This window comes from Perissodus microlepis, chromosome 19, assembly GCF_051167445.1.
Source record: "Perissodus microlepis isolate ML-2025 ecotype Zambia chromosome 19, ASM5116744v1, whole genome shotgun sequence".
Lineage (NCBI taxonomy): Eukaryota > Metazoa > Chordata > Actinopteri > Cichliformes > Cichlidae > Perissodus > Perissodus microlepis.
The window spans coordinates 4,514,830-4,534,463 of NC_140479.1; the positions used below are offsets into that span (position 1 = coordinate 4,514,830).

General features: G+C 37.6%; 1 protein-coding gene and 1 long non-coding RNA gene across 2 annotated transcripts; one reads left to right on the plus strand and one right to left on the minus strand.

Annotated features, from left to right (window-relative positions):
* Positions 1-6,609: 6,609 nt before the first annotated feature.
* On the plus strand, positions 6,610-9,501 carry LOC146365217 (uncharacterized). Its single transcript, XM_084915770.1, has 2 exons — positions 6,610-6,785; positions 8,265-9,501. Exons 1-2 carry the CDS (start codon positions 6,711-6,713, stop codon positions 9,321-9,323), a joined length of 1,134 nt encoding a protein of 377 aa, XP_084771896.1. The 5' UTR covers positions 6,610-6,710; the 3' UTR covers positions 9,324-9,501.
* Positions 9,502-12,530: 3,029 nt separating this feature from the next.
* LOC146365218 (uncharacterized) lies at positions 12,531-15,888 on the minus strand. The gene is made up of 3 exons (XR_014798692.1): positions 15,802-15,888; positions 13,310-14,319; positions 12,531-12,653 (listed from the first exon to the last, which is right to left on the minus strand). It is a non-coding gene; the product is annotated as an uncharacterized LOC146365218 (long non-coding RNA).
* Positions 15,889-19,634: the final 3,746 nt, after the last annotated feature.

A 19,634-nucleotide genomic window follows, 5' to 3' on the forward strand; every position in this document is an offset into this window, starting at 1 on the left:
AGTTGTAGCCACTCACAGCTAAATGAAGCACCTTTTATCAGGATGTAGCAGCAAATTCAGCAGCTTTGGGACAAACCTACGTCTTTCAAGGGCAGAAATGGAGCACAATCTTTGGTGGTATTTTAATAACTGGCTGATTGGAGTTGCAGATCATTTGCCCGATCATTCATCTGTCCGTCTATATCCAAGTTTTAAATAGTTTGCCCTGTCTTCCTCCCATCACCCCAACTGGTAGCCACTCCCTGAGCTTTGTTCTGCTGGAGGTTTCTTCCTGTTAAAAGGGAGTTGTTCATTCCCTATGTTGCCAAGTGGTGGTCTTTTGATTTTTGGATCCTTTTTCTCTATTATTGTAAGCTCTCTACCTTACAATACAAGATGCGAGTCCTGTTGTGATTTCCCACTTCCAGGTGTTAGTTAATCACACGCATTCGGATTTCTTCAACCGCTACATCTTCATCTACATGGACAACATCCTTGTCTTTTCCAAAACTCTTTTGGACCACCAGAACCTCGTTTTTCAGGTATTCTAAAGATTACTTGACAGATACTGCAGATTACTCCACAACTCACCAAGCCTTTAGTGCCATGAAACGTTTTTCTCAGTTTTGATTCAGCCATTTTGGTCTGTCCATCATGTATTTGTTCCCGAACAAAAACAGTCATGGTCTAATTCAAGATTCATATTGCTGTTACCACTCTAGATTAAGTCATTGACAACAACAAACTCAATGAATATTTTTGATTATGACTGTATATTTCTGTATAATTCTTGTGCCAGTTACTGTAACGTCTCTTAGAGTGACACCTAAAACACCCAAATCATTCAGCACAATAATGACTAATCATAGTCAAGCACTCATGGTTATAAGATGCACCATTATGCCACTCCACTGTTCTGTCAGGGTCAACCATGGATGGACAAATGAGGCATTTTTTCTCTTTTTTTCTGCTAGTTGAATCAGTTTTAATTCTGGCCAAACCGATGATTTATGGCTCATCTTTCTGTCTGGCAGCTGAAGGCCAATGTTGTAAGATCTTCTGGATTCAGGTATTGATTATTTTCCAGAAAAACTATTCATGTGAGGTATAGAAAGGCTAAAAAACAACAATATAACAGCTTCACCAGTAATCCAACATATTTGAACATTTTTGTGATTTTATACTGTGACTCTGCTTTTATATGATCTGAATATGAATGTCACAACATACAATAGCTCATCAACAACAGCATAATTTTCAGGAGTGTAACCCAGAAACTGTCCTTCAGGGAAAGCTGATAAAACAGCTTGTTGTATAATCCAGTGTCAGTGTGCATTCATTAAAACCCAAAGATTATTGCTAGAGGCAAATGATTTGAGGTTTTATTGAATCAAATGAATGTTTTATTGCCCCAGTAATCAAACCTTACAGTATATACTTTCTGTGTAGTGTTTTAAAGCTCATTCACCTTGCTATTATTTGTTTGTTTAGTAAAGCCTTTCTCATTTTCCATCTTCACACAAAAACCTTGATGAAAATGCTGCTCACGTTTTCCACACTTGTCACGTTGTTTTGAAAATAAACCTTCACCCGACACAGCTTTTTCCTGAAAGCAACATGGAGTGATTGAACAAATCAGTGAGGAGGCAGGTGAATGGTGAGGTTGAGCAGCATCCCATGATGCTGAGCGGCGTGATAAGAAAACATGTTTGTTATGTGCAAGGCGGTGTGAATAAAGACCAGTCTCATTTACAGTTTACAGCGGTGTGTATGTGTTCATTGCACTGGTTTACATGCATTTAATTTTGTGCGTTTGTGTGTGAGTGTTTTATGATTGTTTACTCACCTCTGCACCTTCACACACACACACACACACAAATTGTTTGTCATAGTGTGTACACAAATTACAGCATGTTTGTATGAGAGTCTGCATGTTTTTGTGCTTGGCAGCATGCATGTTTTTGCATGCTGTTTACACACCTCTGTACCCACAATGCCCATGTTGTTTTTGTGCATATATGTGTGTGGGCCATCAGTCCATGGCTCAACACACACAGTAATAGAGCCCACTGGGACACAAGTAAGTCTACAGTTACTAGCTGTAAATTGACCCGTGTGTATGTGGAGGGGGTTGTCCACAGAGAGCTATAATAACTGTTATCTCTCCCACAGGCCCTTATTGTTTCTCACACACACAGACACGCACACACATACTCATACACACACACACAGACCTACGAGAGTCACACTGCTGCACTAATAATTAGAGCTTTCAGCCCTCCTCAGGTCAGAAGGACAGTCATTGATGTAGACAGACAGATAAGATAAGATAAGATAAGATAAGATAAGATAAGATAAGATAAGATAAGATAAGATAAGATAAGATAAGATAAGATAACCTTTATTAGTCCCACACGTGGGAAATTTGTTTTGTCACAGCAGGAAGTGGACAGTGCAAAAGTTATGAGGCAAAAATTAGGATACAATAAGAATAAATACAGTACACAACTGTACAGAATAGAATAAAAATAAAATACTATATACAGTAGAATAAAATCAAATAAATATACAATAAGATAAAAATAGAATACAAATACAAATGCTATATACAACTGAGTAAAAATACAACGATGACAGAAAAGATTATTGCACATTAGTGTTATTGCACATGTGTGGATGTGTGTGTTTGATCAGTTAATCAGTCTGTACTCTATGTGTTCACAGAAGACGGGACGATAAATAAAAACACATGATAAAATAAATAAAAGAGAATACAGTGGAAAAGATAAATATTAAATATTCAAGCTAATTGTTGTGGGTCGAGTTGATGAAGAGGTGAATCAGCAGGATCAGTGAAACATGATTTAGAATTTAATGGTCTGCTTTGTTTTTTCAGTGCGAGATGCTTTCTGCTGTTTTTACACTAATTATGAATTGAAGTTATATATGTGTTTAATGCAATATTTTTATTGAGATAAGAGTTTCTGCATTTTTTATTGGGATATTGTTTTGGGAATGATTTAATAAATTGCATGCAATTATGTGTAGCTCCTTTTTGTCTGGCTCATGCACTTGATGCATGCTCTGACCCAGGCTGGTGGTCTCCCAAAGCCAAGAAGGAGACCATCAGCCTGGTCACGGTATGGTGACCCTAAAGCTGAAGCAGACACAAAAGTGAAACATATTTTAAAAATAAAGCAAATATCCTCATGTAGGGGTAGAGCTAATTTAGGTTTTATCAAAGTAAGATTATGCTCTTATATCAGCAAAAGTAACAGCATTAAAAGGTTCAGAATAAAGTTGTACACACACACACAAAAAAAGCCCAAAGGCCTGAAGCTAGTACTGAATGGTGGCGATCTCCAGGGTTGCAGAAAGCACTGTGTGAAAAACAAAAAACCCAACAAGTCAGCAACAGCATCTGATATTTTGCTTGTTTATATTTAATTAAATAAGGTTTAGATGATTTGCCTTGTTAAACATGACAAAAACAGAACACATGCCAAAAGAAAAAAACTGGTACTTGGCTGTACTCGCTGTTACTGTATGTTTTTTCGTAGCATCCCTAATTAGGTTATGATATTTTTCAGGTTAGAATTTTATCATTCACATTTTAAATATGTGGGTGGCAAGTGCACCCAAATATTTCGAAATTGGTGCTGAAATTTTTGGAACTGTGGGGACTGCCGGGTGATGCCAAGTCGTCTAAGCAGGACTTGCACTGTTCAACATCTATTGTTGTGCCGGGAAAAACCGACTGTTTGCGTTCCTCTTAATGTTTGTGCTTTGTACTTTGTTCCTGTAAAATGAACACAATATGAGTGGGTGGAGCCATTCCCACAAAAGATTAAATTGTAAATATGATAACTTTTTTCTTCCACCTCCCTTCGGACGTGACCACAGCACGTGGTCACGTGGCATTCCATTATGGAATGAAGCAACTGATTTGGATGCTTGATTTGCAAAACTGTGATTATAATAATAAAACCTAACATATATCTAACTAGGTATAATGTCTGTGACAGAATCAATTAAGACCAATTGTTATTCTTGTCTGTTTTCTGCCAAAGTTATCATAAGGGTAACACATTTTTCCTGCTCCTGCGGCAGGTGTTTTTTTTTTTTAATTCTCATTTTTATTCTAGTTATATTAGTGACATGCTAACCATCTGACCATCTGAAAAACAGATTCTTCTTTCTCACACCTCACCTTAAATTGTGAGTGCGTGTTTAATTGCAACAGCTCTGTTCTGTTCATGTTTGCAGGTTGTTGGTTAATTGGTGCTGGAGGCTCAGCTCGTTAACTCGACCCTCATCTGCCTCCAAAACAGCCTCACACCAATTACTGCTGCTCACTCATCCTCTTCTCTCTTCTCCTTGTTTACGTCTCTCACTCTCTCGTGTTTTTCTAAAATTCAAATTTACTTTACTGCCTTGACCATAATTAGTAACAGTACTAACAAAGCAGGTTTTCTTCATAGCATAGAAATTTAAAATGTTGTAAAACAAATGATGTCCACAATAGCTGTGTTCTGTGTATCGCTGGTACTTTTACAAAACCTTTTGAAAATAATAAGGGGTGTAGATATTAACCATAACGAAATGATTATTAAAACTTAAATGGTGTATCTGTATTTTTGTACTAAATTAAAGTCACATTTTTCCAATATTTAAATACTGTGACATGCAAAAAAATCTAAGCCCATTTGTTCCATAACAGCTTTTAGCATTATGTTTCTCATGCTAAAGACGGTCCACTGTAACACCAAGGCTTCTTGAACACGTATTTGTATATGATCAGTTAGAGGTAAAACGCAGCTGTAATAGAAACTTATTCTTTTCCCTTCTTCTGAAATTTATCTCACACTTACTCTTATGCATAAAAGACAGACTGCAAGGTGCAACTTCATTTAAAAAAAAAAGGGGGAAACAAGCTATTCAGAGCAGTTTTATACCCTGAACATAGCTTACCTTCTATACATGCAAACATAAAGACGTATGTATGGATGAACAAATAATGAAAGGTACATCTAAATCTCTCTATTTCTGCTTTCATCACACTCTTTTTGACTGACATCCAAACAACCAATTACTACGTAGTTACCATGACGACCCCCCTCTGTTTTTCCCTCCCCACTCATTCTCTTTTTCGTTCCTTTTGCAGCCTCTCTGTCTCTTCTCTGATTGACATCTTAACAACCAATTACAGCCCTCTCTCCCTTCAAACACCCCCATACCCTCCCCCATCTCATCCTCATGTCTCTTTCATTAAACCCATCTTGTTGTTGTTTGTCAGTCCGCTGCTGTGTTCTTAAATGCAGCATCACTCCCACTCAAAAAATCTATTGAGCGAACAGAGCACTGCTGTTTACCAATAAAGGATGAGCGTGGGAGTTTGGGCGAGACCCCGCCCTGTTTGTGCTAAAAGCACAGCTCAGGTGTTTGTCGCTCCATTATAAACCTGCCAGCCAATCACATCCCGGTATTGTTCATGAAGTTTTTGTTTTCTTTTTTTTCTTTTTGAAGATTCAACCAGTAGCTATAACACTCAGTATAGAGTGTATAGATAATCATTGCTTGTGTCCAGCTGGTTAACATTATTTGACCCAAACCTAAGCGGCAAAGTCTAACAATTGTGAACCATAAAAAAGCAATGATTCATGATTTTGCAGAAAATCCTGGCTGTGGGTCTGTCATTTATGCATTTATGCTCTTCTTTGTTGTTGTTGTTGATGTTCTTATTTTTGTTCCGAAATCTGATAATTCTTCTACTAGATGTGTATATTTTCCCATGGGGACCATAATCTCTGAACAGCCACATTCTGTAGACTTCAGGATCTTGATGATGTTTATTTGTTGGAAGAAAAGAGCAACAATACGCAGCAGGACAACCAGAACTGTCACACCCTCACAAACACCTATACCCTTTGTGTGTGTGTGTGTGTGTGTGTGTGTGTGTGTGGTTTTGCTACAGCTGACTTGCAAAATCATCACACATCTCTTATTCCTCCCTCCTCTTATCCCTCGCTCACTTTCTCCTCCAAAATTAATATAAGCCGGGCTGCTGTTGAGTTTTTTGCCCAATCAAGAATCCATTAATACTCTCTCGCTGTAGTTTTTACCCCTTGCTCACTCATGGCTCACTACACAATAACACAACAACATACAAATGCAAAAAAGAACACTTGTGGTTTAGCTCTTTTGCAGAGGTAGCCTAACGATTGAAATTTCACCATATCAAATAGTAAAATATGGTAAATTCAGGTATAGTATATATTCTTGCATCTTTCATCATTATCAGCTAAACCAAAGCAGATACAAATATATATTTTATCTTTTTCTTCATTGTTTTCTTATTTATTATAACTGATATGGAAAATGTAATAAATTATGACTATACTGAAGAGACCCCACACATTATTAGCATTTTGATAGCCAGTAATATGTTAATAGAGTCCTAAACTTGACAGACAGAGGAGATTTTTACGGAAGAGGATTAGGGCCACTGGAAAAAAAAAAAACAGAATTCTGACTTTAATCTCAGAATTCTGACTTTTTTCTCAGAATTCTGACTTTAATCTCAGAATTCTGACTTTAATCTCAGAATTCTGATTTTTTTTTCTCAGAATTCTGACTTTAATCTCAGAATTTTGAGGTGGGCACCTGCAGGCTTCCAGCTTCAGTGACAGCGATGTGTCCAGTTTGGCAGGTGGAGAACTAATTCACTAAATATGGTGGATATAAGTGATTTTTTGCGTGGCCGAGGGGTCCCCGAAGATGCTATTTTATTAATGGAAGAGCAGAAGGTGAGTAACAAAAAGAGAAATAGTTTGGTGTCTCCTATTTCTACAGGAAAACAGTTACGGTACAGTTACGGTTAGCATGCTTGTTAGCTTATAATGTTATATAGGAATGAACGTGTTTCACGATGTTACAGTATACTAGGTGAATTGACGTTTTAACTGTTGTTGATCGCAGGATCATCCCAGATGGGTTCGTTGCATTTTATTTTATTGTTCTACTATTTCAGAGTTTTTCAAGGCAGTTAAGCGGAGCTGTGTTACAGATGCTAGCCGCCTGCCAATATCACTGATATATTTGATGTGTACAAGTTACACTTAGTACAGCGGAGGGGAGAAACTGTAATGAATGTTTATGCGGATATTTCACTCAGAAAAATGGGTGGCGTTCATACACAGCCACCGACACAGCCCCGGTTGTTGTTCTGACGGTGGCCGACTGACGATCCCCTCACAACATGTTAGCTAACACAAACTAATGTTGTGCATGTAACTGTGTGTATACGTTAGTGGTACAGTGTCGGAAGAAATGAGCAAACTGTTAACTGTTTATAATGTCAGAATGACATCATCATCGCACTGTGTAATGTATGTCAGCTCAAGAAGGAAATCATATCTTATACTCTGAGCTGCCCAGTGCACTTAACGCCTACGTGTGGAAATGGTAGGCTACACTACAGTTAACTACCGGTAAAAAATAAACTTAATACAGTATTTGATTTTTTTTTTATAGAACAATAAAATAAAAAGTGCTGGCTGAGGAGCGCTGCCGCGTTGAACTTTGACCTCGGAGTGACGTGACGTTTGTTCGCACAACCAATAGAAGTGCAGAAAGTCGCAAATCAGGCATATTGTTCGCATAAACACAAAAATAAATAAATAAATAACGAAATAATCCCGATATTGTGCCAAAGACTGATTTACAATGTTACTTTGTGTTCTATGTGTAATACCTTTGCTTAAATGACTAAATGGACTGTGTATTTATGACTCTGCGTTATAGTCCTGCATACATAAGTAACATTCATATGTACAGATAAAAATGTACAGAGATATGTACACAAGCGTGTACACAAAAGTCTACTGCTGATCGAGCTGCTCAGTGGTCGTACAGTCTCATGCAGAGAGCGTGGAGGTGTTGTCCGTTGCCATTCCACCACTCCAGCAGACCACAACATAAAAGACAGCAGACGCCACCACAGTGTCATAGAACATCCTTAGAAGACGTACTACCTACATCATAACCAATCAAGTTCTGCTTTTTTTAAATACAGAAGAAGATTTATTATTTACTGAAAGGCTATGCCTTAGTTTGCTTCTTTCATTATTGTGTTTCGCCCTGCATAAAATAGATAGCTTTTCTGATAACTACAGTCAGTACTCTCCTACTGGCATTAGCGGTGACCTGAGAGGCTTAACCGTAATATTGCTTTGCAGTGTAAATGTTGCAGAAAATGACTGTCTTTTCTTTCTTCTTGTGTGCAGATTGACTGTGACGTCATAGCACTGATGGATGACGCAACTTTGGCAAACTACATTCTCTCGTACGGAGACCGAATTGCCCTCTTCAATTTCTGCAAAAGCAAGCAACCACTGTCAAAAAGAAAACTAGGACTTCTGCAGAAACTTCGTGAGAAAATGAAAACCAGAAAAGAAAGTCCAAAGGAGAACACTTCACATACAGATGCAGGAATAAGACAGACAAAGAAGCAAAAAGCAACACGAAATGTTGAGATAGGATGGATACATTGTGATGGAAAAATAGCCAAACAGGTGAGAGCGAAGCAGGGAGGTGGCACTAGAAAAATTCAAATGGCCACTGATGCTGGATTAAAAGATATTCTTCAGGAAGGAAAGAAACTTTTTTTTCCTGATGGCATATCTCCTAAGGGATGTGAAACAGATTTTGAGTTTGAGGTTTGGGACTTTAAACAGAACCACCTTACTGATGATACCTGCCAGTCTATTGGCAATATGTATGAGGCAGCGAGACTGACAATGTTACGCTTCTACATTGCAACAAAACCAAAAGATCCTGAAGAAGATGCCAGCGAGACATCTGAAGTGGTGTTTGTCTCAGAAAGCAGTGGCAGTGACATTAATCCATTGCAAGTGGGGGAAGTCAGGGGTAATTTTGATGAAGTCATCGCTGGTTCAGAAATTTTAGATGATCCAGAAATTACTTTTGGTCCAATTTTCGATGCTGAAGAAGATACAGAAGACACATTAGTCTATGAGGGTTTTCTTGTCCCCCTCAGTCCACCTAATTCAGAGAACGTAATAACAATCACCATACGTCATACTGACACTTTACATGACATGATTACTGCTTTCTCTGATGAGGAGATTTTGAGCAAAACACTGAATGTGAAGCGCATACTTCCAGACAACACAGAAGAACCAGGCACTGGATCAGGAATACTAAGAGATGTACTCACATGCTTCTGGCATGAATTTTATGAGCGATGCACCCTAGGTGCAACCGTTAAAGTGCCATTCATTCGCCATGATTTTCCTGCTGAAAAATGGAAGGCAGTTGGGTGAATACTCTTGAAAGGTTACCAAGAATGTCAGTATTTTCCAAATAAACTTGCAATCCCTTTTCTGGAACAAGTGCTTTTCAGTGGTGTTTACAGTGATCTTAAAGCACACTTTCTACAGTTTGTCAGCAGCCAAGAATGTGATGTTTTGATGGAAGCAGTAAAAGATTTCTCTGCAGTTGACTTGGATGATCTTGTGGAAGTTCTTGACAGTTATGGCTGTAGAAAAAGAATCACTGCTGAGACTCTTCCTACAATCCTTAATGAAATAGCACACAAAGAGCTTGTCCAAAAACCAATGTTTGTTATTGACTGCTGGAGGGAGATCATCGACCCCCATATCTCCCTCAGTCCGGAGGGACTGACCAAGTTATTCTCTGAACTGCAACCAACTTCAAAAAAAGTGTGCCAGCTACTGAAATTTGCTGTGGATTTGACTCCACAACAAAAAGAAGTGAAAAATCATCTCAAAAGATTCATCAGAGAGCTGGATAACATTAAACTTCAGAAATTTATGCGTTTCTGCACCGGATCTGACCTTATAGTAACAAACAGTATTTATGTGGAATTTCAAGATATGACAGAGTTTACAAGGAGACCAGTCGGACACACGTGTGGGAATGTTCTGCAGCTAGCTAACAGCTATGAAAACTTCCCAGATTTTCGTTCTGAATTTAATGCAGTTCTTGAAAGTAATGTCTGGGTGATGGACATTGTTTAGACTCTCACAGCAATGCGCTACATTTGAACTGCTCATGCACACTAGAGCATAACTGTAAAGAGATGTTAGGAATATGTATTTTTATGTATTTTGAACTTATACAGTATACTTTTTTTAATTAGAAGTTTCTCATCTCTGTTAGAAGTCCAGTTTTGGCTAATATTTCATTTTCTTTTATCATTTTGAGTTTTATATGATACAGTCACAAAACAAAACGAACGGGTACACTGTTTACTACCATATCCAGAGCTGTCTTCACCAAATCCAAGCTTTCCAGCTGTAAGACAGAAACCTTCAGCAAAAGCATGAAGAAAGATTACTAAAGAGCTAAATTTTATACTTTAGCATTTGTCATGTCTGAAAATATTTTGCTTTACAGTATATGCAATTTTTAGTTAAGGTAGGTTAAGGTATCAAAGTTTGGCATTTGTTGTTGATTACAAAGGTTCCATTTGAAGTTGGTGAAAATATTTTTTAAAATTCCAGTATTTTCTTAATGTCATATTGTTTCTAAGCATACCTGTTATTCATCCATCCAATTGATTCAAGCTGCTTAAAGGATTCAGTCTGTTTTGAAGACCATGAGATCATAAATAAACACTGTACAGTTCAGTGCAGTGGTCAAGTGCTGTGATTATTCAGGCATCCTTTTGTAATGCCAAATTGTCATGTTCTCAGATATAGTATTAATCTTAGCAACCTGAAAAAATGTCGTTACTGCCAGAAATTATGCATTTTTATTTGTATGCATGTATGTTCTCAACCATTCACACTTGTTTTTATTTCTATACCATAGATGACACTGAAGGAATATGTGATACCACAATAGCCAGTGTTCATGATCTTTACAGTAAGTCACTGATGTATACTGATGCATAACAAGACTGTATGAGATCTATAAGTTTGTTTTAAAAGTTGAGTAATTCTTGTTACAGGGCAGCTTATATGGTTATGAGTTTTAGCCATGTTATTGGCATTGGCAAGAACAGGTTTCTTGTAAACTTTTTCCAATAAAATGTTACTGTACACAGTACATTTGTATTGTTGTTTTGAATATGTTCATCAAGCTCCTTATCTATTTGAACATGCCAGAATTCAAGAGACTGCCACACATGAGCTCAGTAACATGGAAGAATACCATTTATTTTTAATTTCAAACATTTCATAAAGATACACAAATATAAATGTAAAACATGTTGCACTTAATGTGACAATAACTTGGTTCCACTTGCAGGAACTGTTTTGTTGCATTGTTGCTGGGATACTACAAATAAAAGTCAAAATATTTTTGGTATGTTTCTTATAATTTTAGGATTCATGACATAAAGGAGTCTTGTGTACGACAGCTCACACTGAATCAGTATAGCAATGACTCATGGTCATTTTACATGAAAACCAGCTAAAATATCTTACAACTAACAGAAGTGAAATACAATAATAATTAAGTGATGGATCTTCATATGGGTAAATGATTATAATAGCTTTGCTTTAATATAATTGCACTAAAAGCTCCCCAAAAGGCATAACGACTTTAAATATTAACAATGATACTTTATAGAAACATGCTGTTGTCAAGACCTAGAATTGTTAATGCTACTATGGTTTGCTGAAACATACCACAGATAACCCGGGCACTTAGCATATCATATGCTGGTGCCTGGGTTTCCAGCCATGAATATTAAGAGTAAAGGTTGATACAGAAAACAATGAGCAGGGAGCTGGTCAGTTTATATTTTATATACTATGCACATGTCTGGCAACAAAACACAGAAATTTATATTGCAATTTACTGGTAGGCAGGTTTACACCACTTATGATTCAATCAAAAATATAACATTTGTAAATGCAGTTTAATGTATGGCCTTTTAAAAGGATTGACATGTGTTTCATAACTGATTGATAATATCACAATATTCAGCTTTTTCAAGTAATATATAAACATTTCTGTTTAATGGTAGTGTGAATGTAGAGAGACAATCAAATTTGGGGGGGGGGGGAGAGATACCAACCAAACTGTATTTATTACTATGATCAACATAAAATGATACTAGTTGGTGCTGACCTATCAGCACTCTGAATTTACATTACAGCAGAAATAAACAGCAATATTCTGAGAGAATGACCTGAAAAATGGCATGTTCGGTCACACCTAAAAGATGTCTTTCATTTAATGCAGTGCAGAAATACCTGCATAAAAGGTACCTGTAAGACATGGCACCTACTATCAAATCACGTTATCAAGATAAAGAGAAATATTTTGTATTTATTTGTACATTTACACACTGAAGTTCCTTAAATACTTTGCAGTATTTCTTCTCTTAACCTAATATACAGATCCGCAGCACCAAGTGGATCTCCTGGGGCATCCCATTCATTTTCTACCATAAGCAGACAACACAGTTCAAAGACTGTTTCATCACAGGGGTGTTGACCTTTTGGGCTACACTCTTCCATACACAAAGATATATCCTCCATAGAAATAGGTTTCAGTCTATCCTCAGCACTGTGCAGCTCTGGAAATGAGTACATTTCTACTGGTCGACCCGATGCTGCACTACCACTTGGCCGGATTTTGTGCGAGTTCCATGTGTTCACAACTTCCTCAAGTTCATCCTACATGAAAAACAACACAATATAAGTATATGAAACAGACCATGTACCAGTAGATTTAGCCAAAGTTGAGGCTTATTAACTCATTAATCAACAGACATAGAAAGTGACCTCTAATTAATGTAAAACCAAGCATCAACAACAAAATAGCACTTTCACTAAACAGCACATGGACACAGAATGGTGCTGCATGATTCTACTGTTGAATAGATAGCCCAACACTTTATACTCAGTGTGCAATGATTCTACAATATATTTTCAATAGAGAATTAACCAAATGATAAGATTGCTTTACCTAGGCCCACTAGGTAACAGACTCCATAGTAATTTAAACCATGTGGCAATAAAAAAAAAAAATGCTCCATGCACCTGTGCTGAGAAAGGTGCAGTTACTTCCACTGATAACATGAGTACAATTCCATCAAAGTATTAAAATGGAATCCCAAAAAGTTGATTCTGTTCATCTGGATGTAGCGTTTTCAGTGTGAGAAATGTTTTGTCAAAAAACATTCCTTACCTGGCTGATTGAGCATGCATCAAGACATATTAAAATGGAAATAAAATTCATATTTAATTTAAACAAAAAAAATGTTCTAACCACATTTATATTTTCTATTTATGCAGCTAAGACATTACATAGCATGCGCACATGCTTTTACCTGAATAAGATTGAGAAAGCAGAATTGGATAAGACTTTTGTCCAAAAAATCCCCTGTGAAGTGGCCATCATCCTGAAAAGTTTGAAATAAGTTCATCCAAAATTGTGCACTCTGTTTGCGTAGGGTAGCCCACCATCCTTCTATACGTTGGTTGGCCGTACTTCTTCCGTAAAGGAAACTTTTCTCACCTGCAAAACTGTCTGTGTGGTTTCTCTGTAAAAACATCTGCATTTGTTCGACACAACCACTTTCGGTACCTCGGTCAGCACGTAACCTCTCTGGACATCCACTGATGCATGAAACTGTTTTCAGAAAATAACTTGCAATCAATTTAGGGTCATTGTTTGTGGTATAAGCCTCCATCCATAAAACATAGCGGCTAAAACCATCTATGCAGCCACTGATAGCAATACCATATGGTTTCAACTTGTCATAGCCATCCATGTGCCAGAGAGCATTTGGCCTTCTGCAGCTGTACTGTCGTCTTCTCAACCGTCGAGCTCGTCTCAGTTCCACACCTTGAGGGTCAACCAATTTGATTATGCATCTTACAGTATCTTGTGACACCACAAATCCATGTTGAATTGCACGAAGATGTAGCCAACGATAACCTTGCATCTGTCCATTTGTCATGATCTCTTGTTGGACAAAGGCTAGCACTTCCTCCAAGTTTGATTGATTCTTCCTTCTAAAAAGCCCAAGTCTTTTACAAATTCTCTTTAGAGTTCGAACACTTATAATTGTCTGATGACTATGTGCTAAAATTGAAAGTATTTCTTTGTTACTGAAAGAAAGTCTGAGATACAGTCTTATTAAGTCATCCAAATCTGACATGTCAGCCACTGTTTCTCTCGCTTTGAGAGGTGAACTTTTTGCAGAAGTCCTAGTTTTCTTTTTGACAGTGGTTGCTTGCTTTTGCAGAAATTGAAGAGGGCAATTCGGTCTCCGTACGAGGGAATGTAGTTTGCCAAAGTTGCATCATCCATCAGTGCTATGACGTCACAGTCAATCTGCACACAAGAAGAAAGAAAAGACAGTCATTTTCTGCAACATTTACACTGCAAAGCAATATTACGGTTAAGCCTCTTAGGTCACCGCTAATGCCAGTAGGAGAGTACTGACTGTAGTTATCAGAAAAGCTATCTATTTTATGCAGGGCGAAACACAATAATGAAAGAAGCAAACTAAGGCATAGCCTTTCAGTAAATAATAAATCTTCTTCTGTATTTAAAAAAAGCAGAACTTGATTGGTTATGATGTAGGTAGTACGTCTTCTAAGGATGTTCTATGACACTGTGGTGGCGTCTGCTGTCTTTTATGTTGTGGTCTGCTGGAGTGGTGGAATGGCAACGGACAACACCTCCACGCTCTCTGCATGAGACTGTACGACCACTGAGCAGCTCGATCAGCAGTAGACTTTTGTGTACACGCTTGTGTACATATCTCTGTACATTTTTATCTGTACATATGAATGTTACTTATGTATGCAGGACTATAACGCAGAGTCATAAATACACAGTCCATTTAGTCATTTAAGCAAAGGTATTACACATAGAACACAAAGTAACATTGTAAATCAGTCTTTGGCACAATATCGGGATTATTTCGTTATTTATTTATTTATTTTTGTGTTTATGCGAACAATATGCCTGATTTGCGACTTTCTGCACTTCTATTGGTTGTGCGAACAAACGTCACGTCACTCCGAGGTCAAAGTTCAACGCGGCAGCGCTCCTCAGCCAGCACTTTTTATTTTATTGTTCTATAAAAAAAAATCAAATACTGTATTAAGTTTATTTTTTACCGGTAGTTAACTGTAGTGTAGCCTACCATTTCCACACGTAGGCGTTAAGTGCACTGGGCAGCTCAGAGTATAAGATATGATTTCCTTCTTGAGCTGACATACATTACACAGTGCGATGATGATGTCATTCTGACATTATAAACAGTTAACAGTTTGCTCATTTCTTCCGACACTGTACCACTAACGTATACACACAGTTACATGCACAACATTAGTTTGTGTTAGCTAACATGTTGTGAGGGGATCGTCAGTCGGCCACCGTCAGAACAACAACCGGGGCTGTGTCGGTGGCTGTGTATGAACGCCACCCATTTTTCTGAGTGAAATATCCGCATAAACATTCATTACAGTTTCTCCCCTCCGCTGTACTAAGTGTAACTTACTTGTACACATCAAATATATCAGTGATATTGGCAGGCGGCTAGCATCTGTAACACAGCTCCGCTTAACTGCCTTGAAAAACTCTGAAATAGTAGAACAATAAAATAAAATGCAACGAACCCATCTGGGATGATCCTGCGATCAACAACAGTTAAAACGTCAATTCACCTAGTATACTGTAACATCGTGAAACACGTTCATTCCTATATAACATTATAAGCTAACAAGCATGCTAACCGTAACTGTACCTTAACTGTTTTCCTGTAGAAATAGGAGACACCAAACTATTTCTCTTTTTGTTACTCACCTTCTGCTCTTCCATTAATAAAATAGCATCTTCGGGGACCCCTCGGCCACGCAAAAAAATCACTTATATCCACCATATTTAGTGAATTAGTTCTCCACCTGCCAAACTGGACACATTGCTGTCACTGAAGCTGGAAGCCTGCAGGTGCCCACCTCAAAATTCTGAGATTAAAGTCAGAATTCTGAGATTAAAGTCAGAATTCTGAGAAAAAAGTCTGAATTCTGAGATTAAAGTCAGAATTCTTTTTTTTTTTTTTCAGTGGCCCTAATCCTCTTCTGTAGATTTTCTAAAGATGGAAGAAGAAAACATTTTAGGTCAAATTTAAAGGCCAATGGTGAAAATTGATAAATAAAAGCTTTTGCTACAGTAAAAAAAAAAAAAAAAAAGAACAACGCGGGTGTTAAAAGGCCACATTTATTTGAATATATAAACCTATTTATAAATTCTTTGTCTGTATCAAAAAAATATTGTTTATACAGTTAATTAAAGAGCACTCTTTGACAATTTATTATGGTGCTCTACATTTGGCAAGGGGGCCCCTAGTTCCATAACACTGACCTTCACAGTTGCTTAAGTTGGATGCCTTAAAATGCAGTCTACTAGTAATTATTTCATTTACATTATAGGAATAAATTAATACCTCTGAGACAGGACTTTTAGTTAGTAGCTAACTTCACTTAAGTTAATATAGAAACTACTCGAAGATGGGGGAGAAACACTAAGTCATAGTGCAAACTGTCAGGGGTCGTGTGTGGATGCGAGGAAGAGATGACCCAAACGCAGGACTCATGGTGCAGGATACAGAAGTTTATTATAGTGAGTGGATGAACAGAACATGAATGAACGCTGACTGGCTGGATGACTGAAAGGCTGGCTGAACTGAAAACACACACGGGTATGATGGCAGTGAATACATCAACGACAAGACGCTGAACAGAGAGAAGCTGAGGGTTTAAATACAGGCTGGATGATGAGTGATTAAAAACCGGTGCGTGAGCAGCTGAACTTAATCTGAATAAAGACACATGGAGGTAACTGGAACACAATACACAGGCAATGAGAATGAGTGGGAAATAAACTGAACATGACAAAACCGAAAACACTTGGTCAACGACCCAGGAACCCTGACACAAACATATGCCTACCAACACCCCCAAGGCTTGAGGCTTGAGGAGCTTGAGGATAAGCTGAGTACAAACAGATGAAAAATTGACAATTTCACGTGCGATTTAACAGTGCTGGGTTTGACTGCATGTAAAGTGTCATTCACCAACTACATTTTTTTGCTCTCTTTTCTCTTCACAATGCAGTCATGAACTGAATGAAATGTCCTGGGTTTATATTTTATTAGTTATTATTTAGTTTTTCTTTGCTATACATTTTCTGTCTTTGTCTTGATTTTTTTTATCAGTGCTCTCCATAATGTTTGGGACAGTGGCACAATTTTTTAAATTTTGGATCTGTACACCATCACAGTGAATTGCAAATAAAAAAACAATCAATATGTGAATTTTTATACACCATCACAGCACTTTAGATGTACAAAATTAATGGGACAACTGACTGACAAGCAGTTTCACAGCCAGGTTAAGCCTGGTCGCTTGTTATGTCATGAATGAAGCAGACATGTTATCTAAAGTTGGTTCAAAGTGTTGAATGTGTATCAGCAAAACCAAAAGGCATGAAAGACCACAGAAGACAAAATTGTTTCTAACTTCACAACATACTAAAATCAAGAACAGTCTTGAGGAGGCAGCTGTATCATTGTCAAAGTCTAGAATCAAGAGTTTACAGCAAGGTGCAACCATTGATTACACTCAAAACCAGTAAGTTCAAAACTAATCAAGTGTAATTGGATAATGACCCAGAGTATACATGAAAAGAAAATTTAACAGGGTAAAGAAGTTTTTTTTCGATGGCCAAATCAATCACCTAATCTTAATTCAATTCTTTATAATGTAAGGTAGACCCTACAATGATGCACACAGAGAAATACCCAACAATCAAGTAGTTTTGCGACAGTGGGAAGGAAAAACTCCCTTTTAACAGGAAGAAAACTCCGGCAGAACCAGGCTCGGGGAGGGGCGGGGCCATCTGCCGCGACCAGATGGAAAACAGTATAAAAGACATGCTGTGGAAGAGAGCCAGAGATTAATGACAGTGCAGATTCAGTGCAGATATGTCTATTAACAGTGACTGAGAAAGGTGACTGAAGAAGAAATACTCAATGCATCATGGATTATTGAAGAAGCTAATATAGGAGAAATACGCTGTCTTTTTCTAGTCCCTCTAGGATTTTGGATTAACTGAAGACTTTTCAGGGAGTTTTTCAGGATCAGGATGTTCTGATAGTCATGAATTACAGTAGTCCAGCCTAGAATCCAGAGTAAGAATCTGGTTAGATAGCATATTTCTAAGATTTTCAGGGCCGACTACAATAATCTCAGTTTTATCTGAATTTAGAAGCAGAAAATTAGAGGCCATCCAGGTCTTTATGTCTTTAAGACATTCCTGCAGTTTAACTAATTGGTGTGTGTTATCTGGATTCATGGATAAATAGAGCTGGGTGTCATCTGAATAGCAGTGAAAATGTACACTATGACTTCTGATGATACTGCCTAAGAGAAGCATGTATAATGTAAACTGAATTGGTCCTAGCACTGAACCCTGTGGAACTCCATAATTAACCGTAGTGAGGAGGACTCTCCATTTACATGAACAAATTGGGGTCTATTAGATAGATATGATACAAACCACTGCAGCGCAGTACCTGTAATACCTACAGCATGTTCTAATCGCTCTAATAGAATATTATGGTCAATAGTATTGAACGCTGCACTAAGGTCTAGCAGGACAAGCACAGAGATCAGTCCACTGTCAGAGGCCATACGAAGATCATTTGTAACCTTCACTAAAGCTGTTTCTGTGCTGTGATGAGCTCTGAAACCTGACTGAAACTCTTCAAATAAGCCATTCCTCTGCAGATGATCTGTTAGCTGTTTGACAACTACTCTTTCAAGAATTTCTGAATTGAAAAGAAGATTAGCTATAATTATTATTATTTAGCTATAATTAGCTGAAGTGTAACTACAGCCAGCTTGAAGGCCTGTGGTACATAGCCGATTTTTAGAGACAGATTGATCATATTTAAGATCGAAGAATTAATTAATGGCAGGACTTCTTTGAGCAGTCTTGTAGGGATGGGGTCTAAAAGATGAGGATTTGGATGACGTAATTATTGAAGTTAACTCAGAAAGATCAATTGGAGAAAAAGACTCTAAATGAATATCAGTGGTACTGAAAGTAGCTAAGACGATAACAGTGGGTGGATTATATTCTTAAACTTAGTTACAGCACTTTCAGAAAGACATCTACTGTGATGTGAAGTCTACTCCCCACTGCAGTGTAATCAATTATTGGAAATGTAAATGTTTTCAGGAAATGATCAGACAAGAGAGGGTTTTTAGGAAATATTGTTAAATGTTCAGTTTCTATGCCATATGTTAAAACAAGATCTACAGGGTGGGCCATTTATATGCATACACCGTAATAAAATGGGAATGGTTGGTGATATTAAAGTCCTGTTTGTGGCACATTAGTATATGTGAGGGGGCAAACTCCTCAAGATGGGTGGTGACCATGGTGGCCATTTAGAAGTTGGCCATCTTGGATACAACTTTTGTTTTTTCAATAGGAAGAGGGCCATGTGACACATCAAACTTATTGGTAATGTCACAAGAAAAACAATGGTGTGCTTGGTTTCAAGGTAACTTTATTCTTTCATGAGTTATTTACAAGTTTCTGACCACTTATAAAATGTGTTCAATGTGCTG

Bases quoted from the DNA above. Each gene is read 5' to 3' on its own strand.
- LOC146365217 (XM_084915770.1), top strand. From the start codon at position 6,711: ATGGTGGATATAAGTGATTTTTTGCGTGGCCGAGGGGTCCCCGAAGAT. The intron at 6,786-8,264 runs GTGAGTAACAAA...TCTTGTGTGCAG, and splicing joins TATTAATGGAAGAGCAGAAG to ATTGACTGTGACGTCATAGC.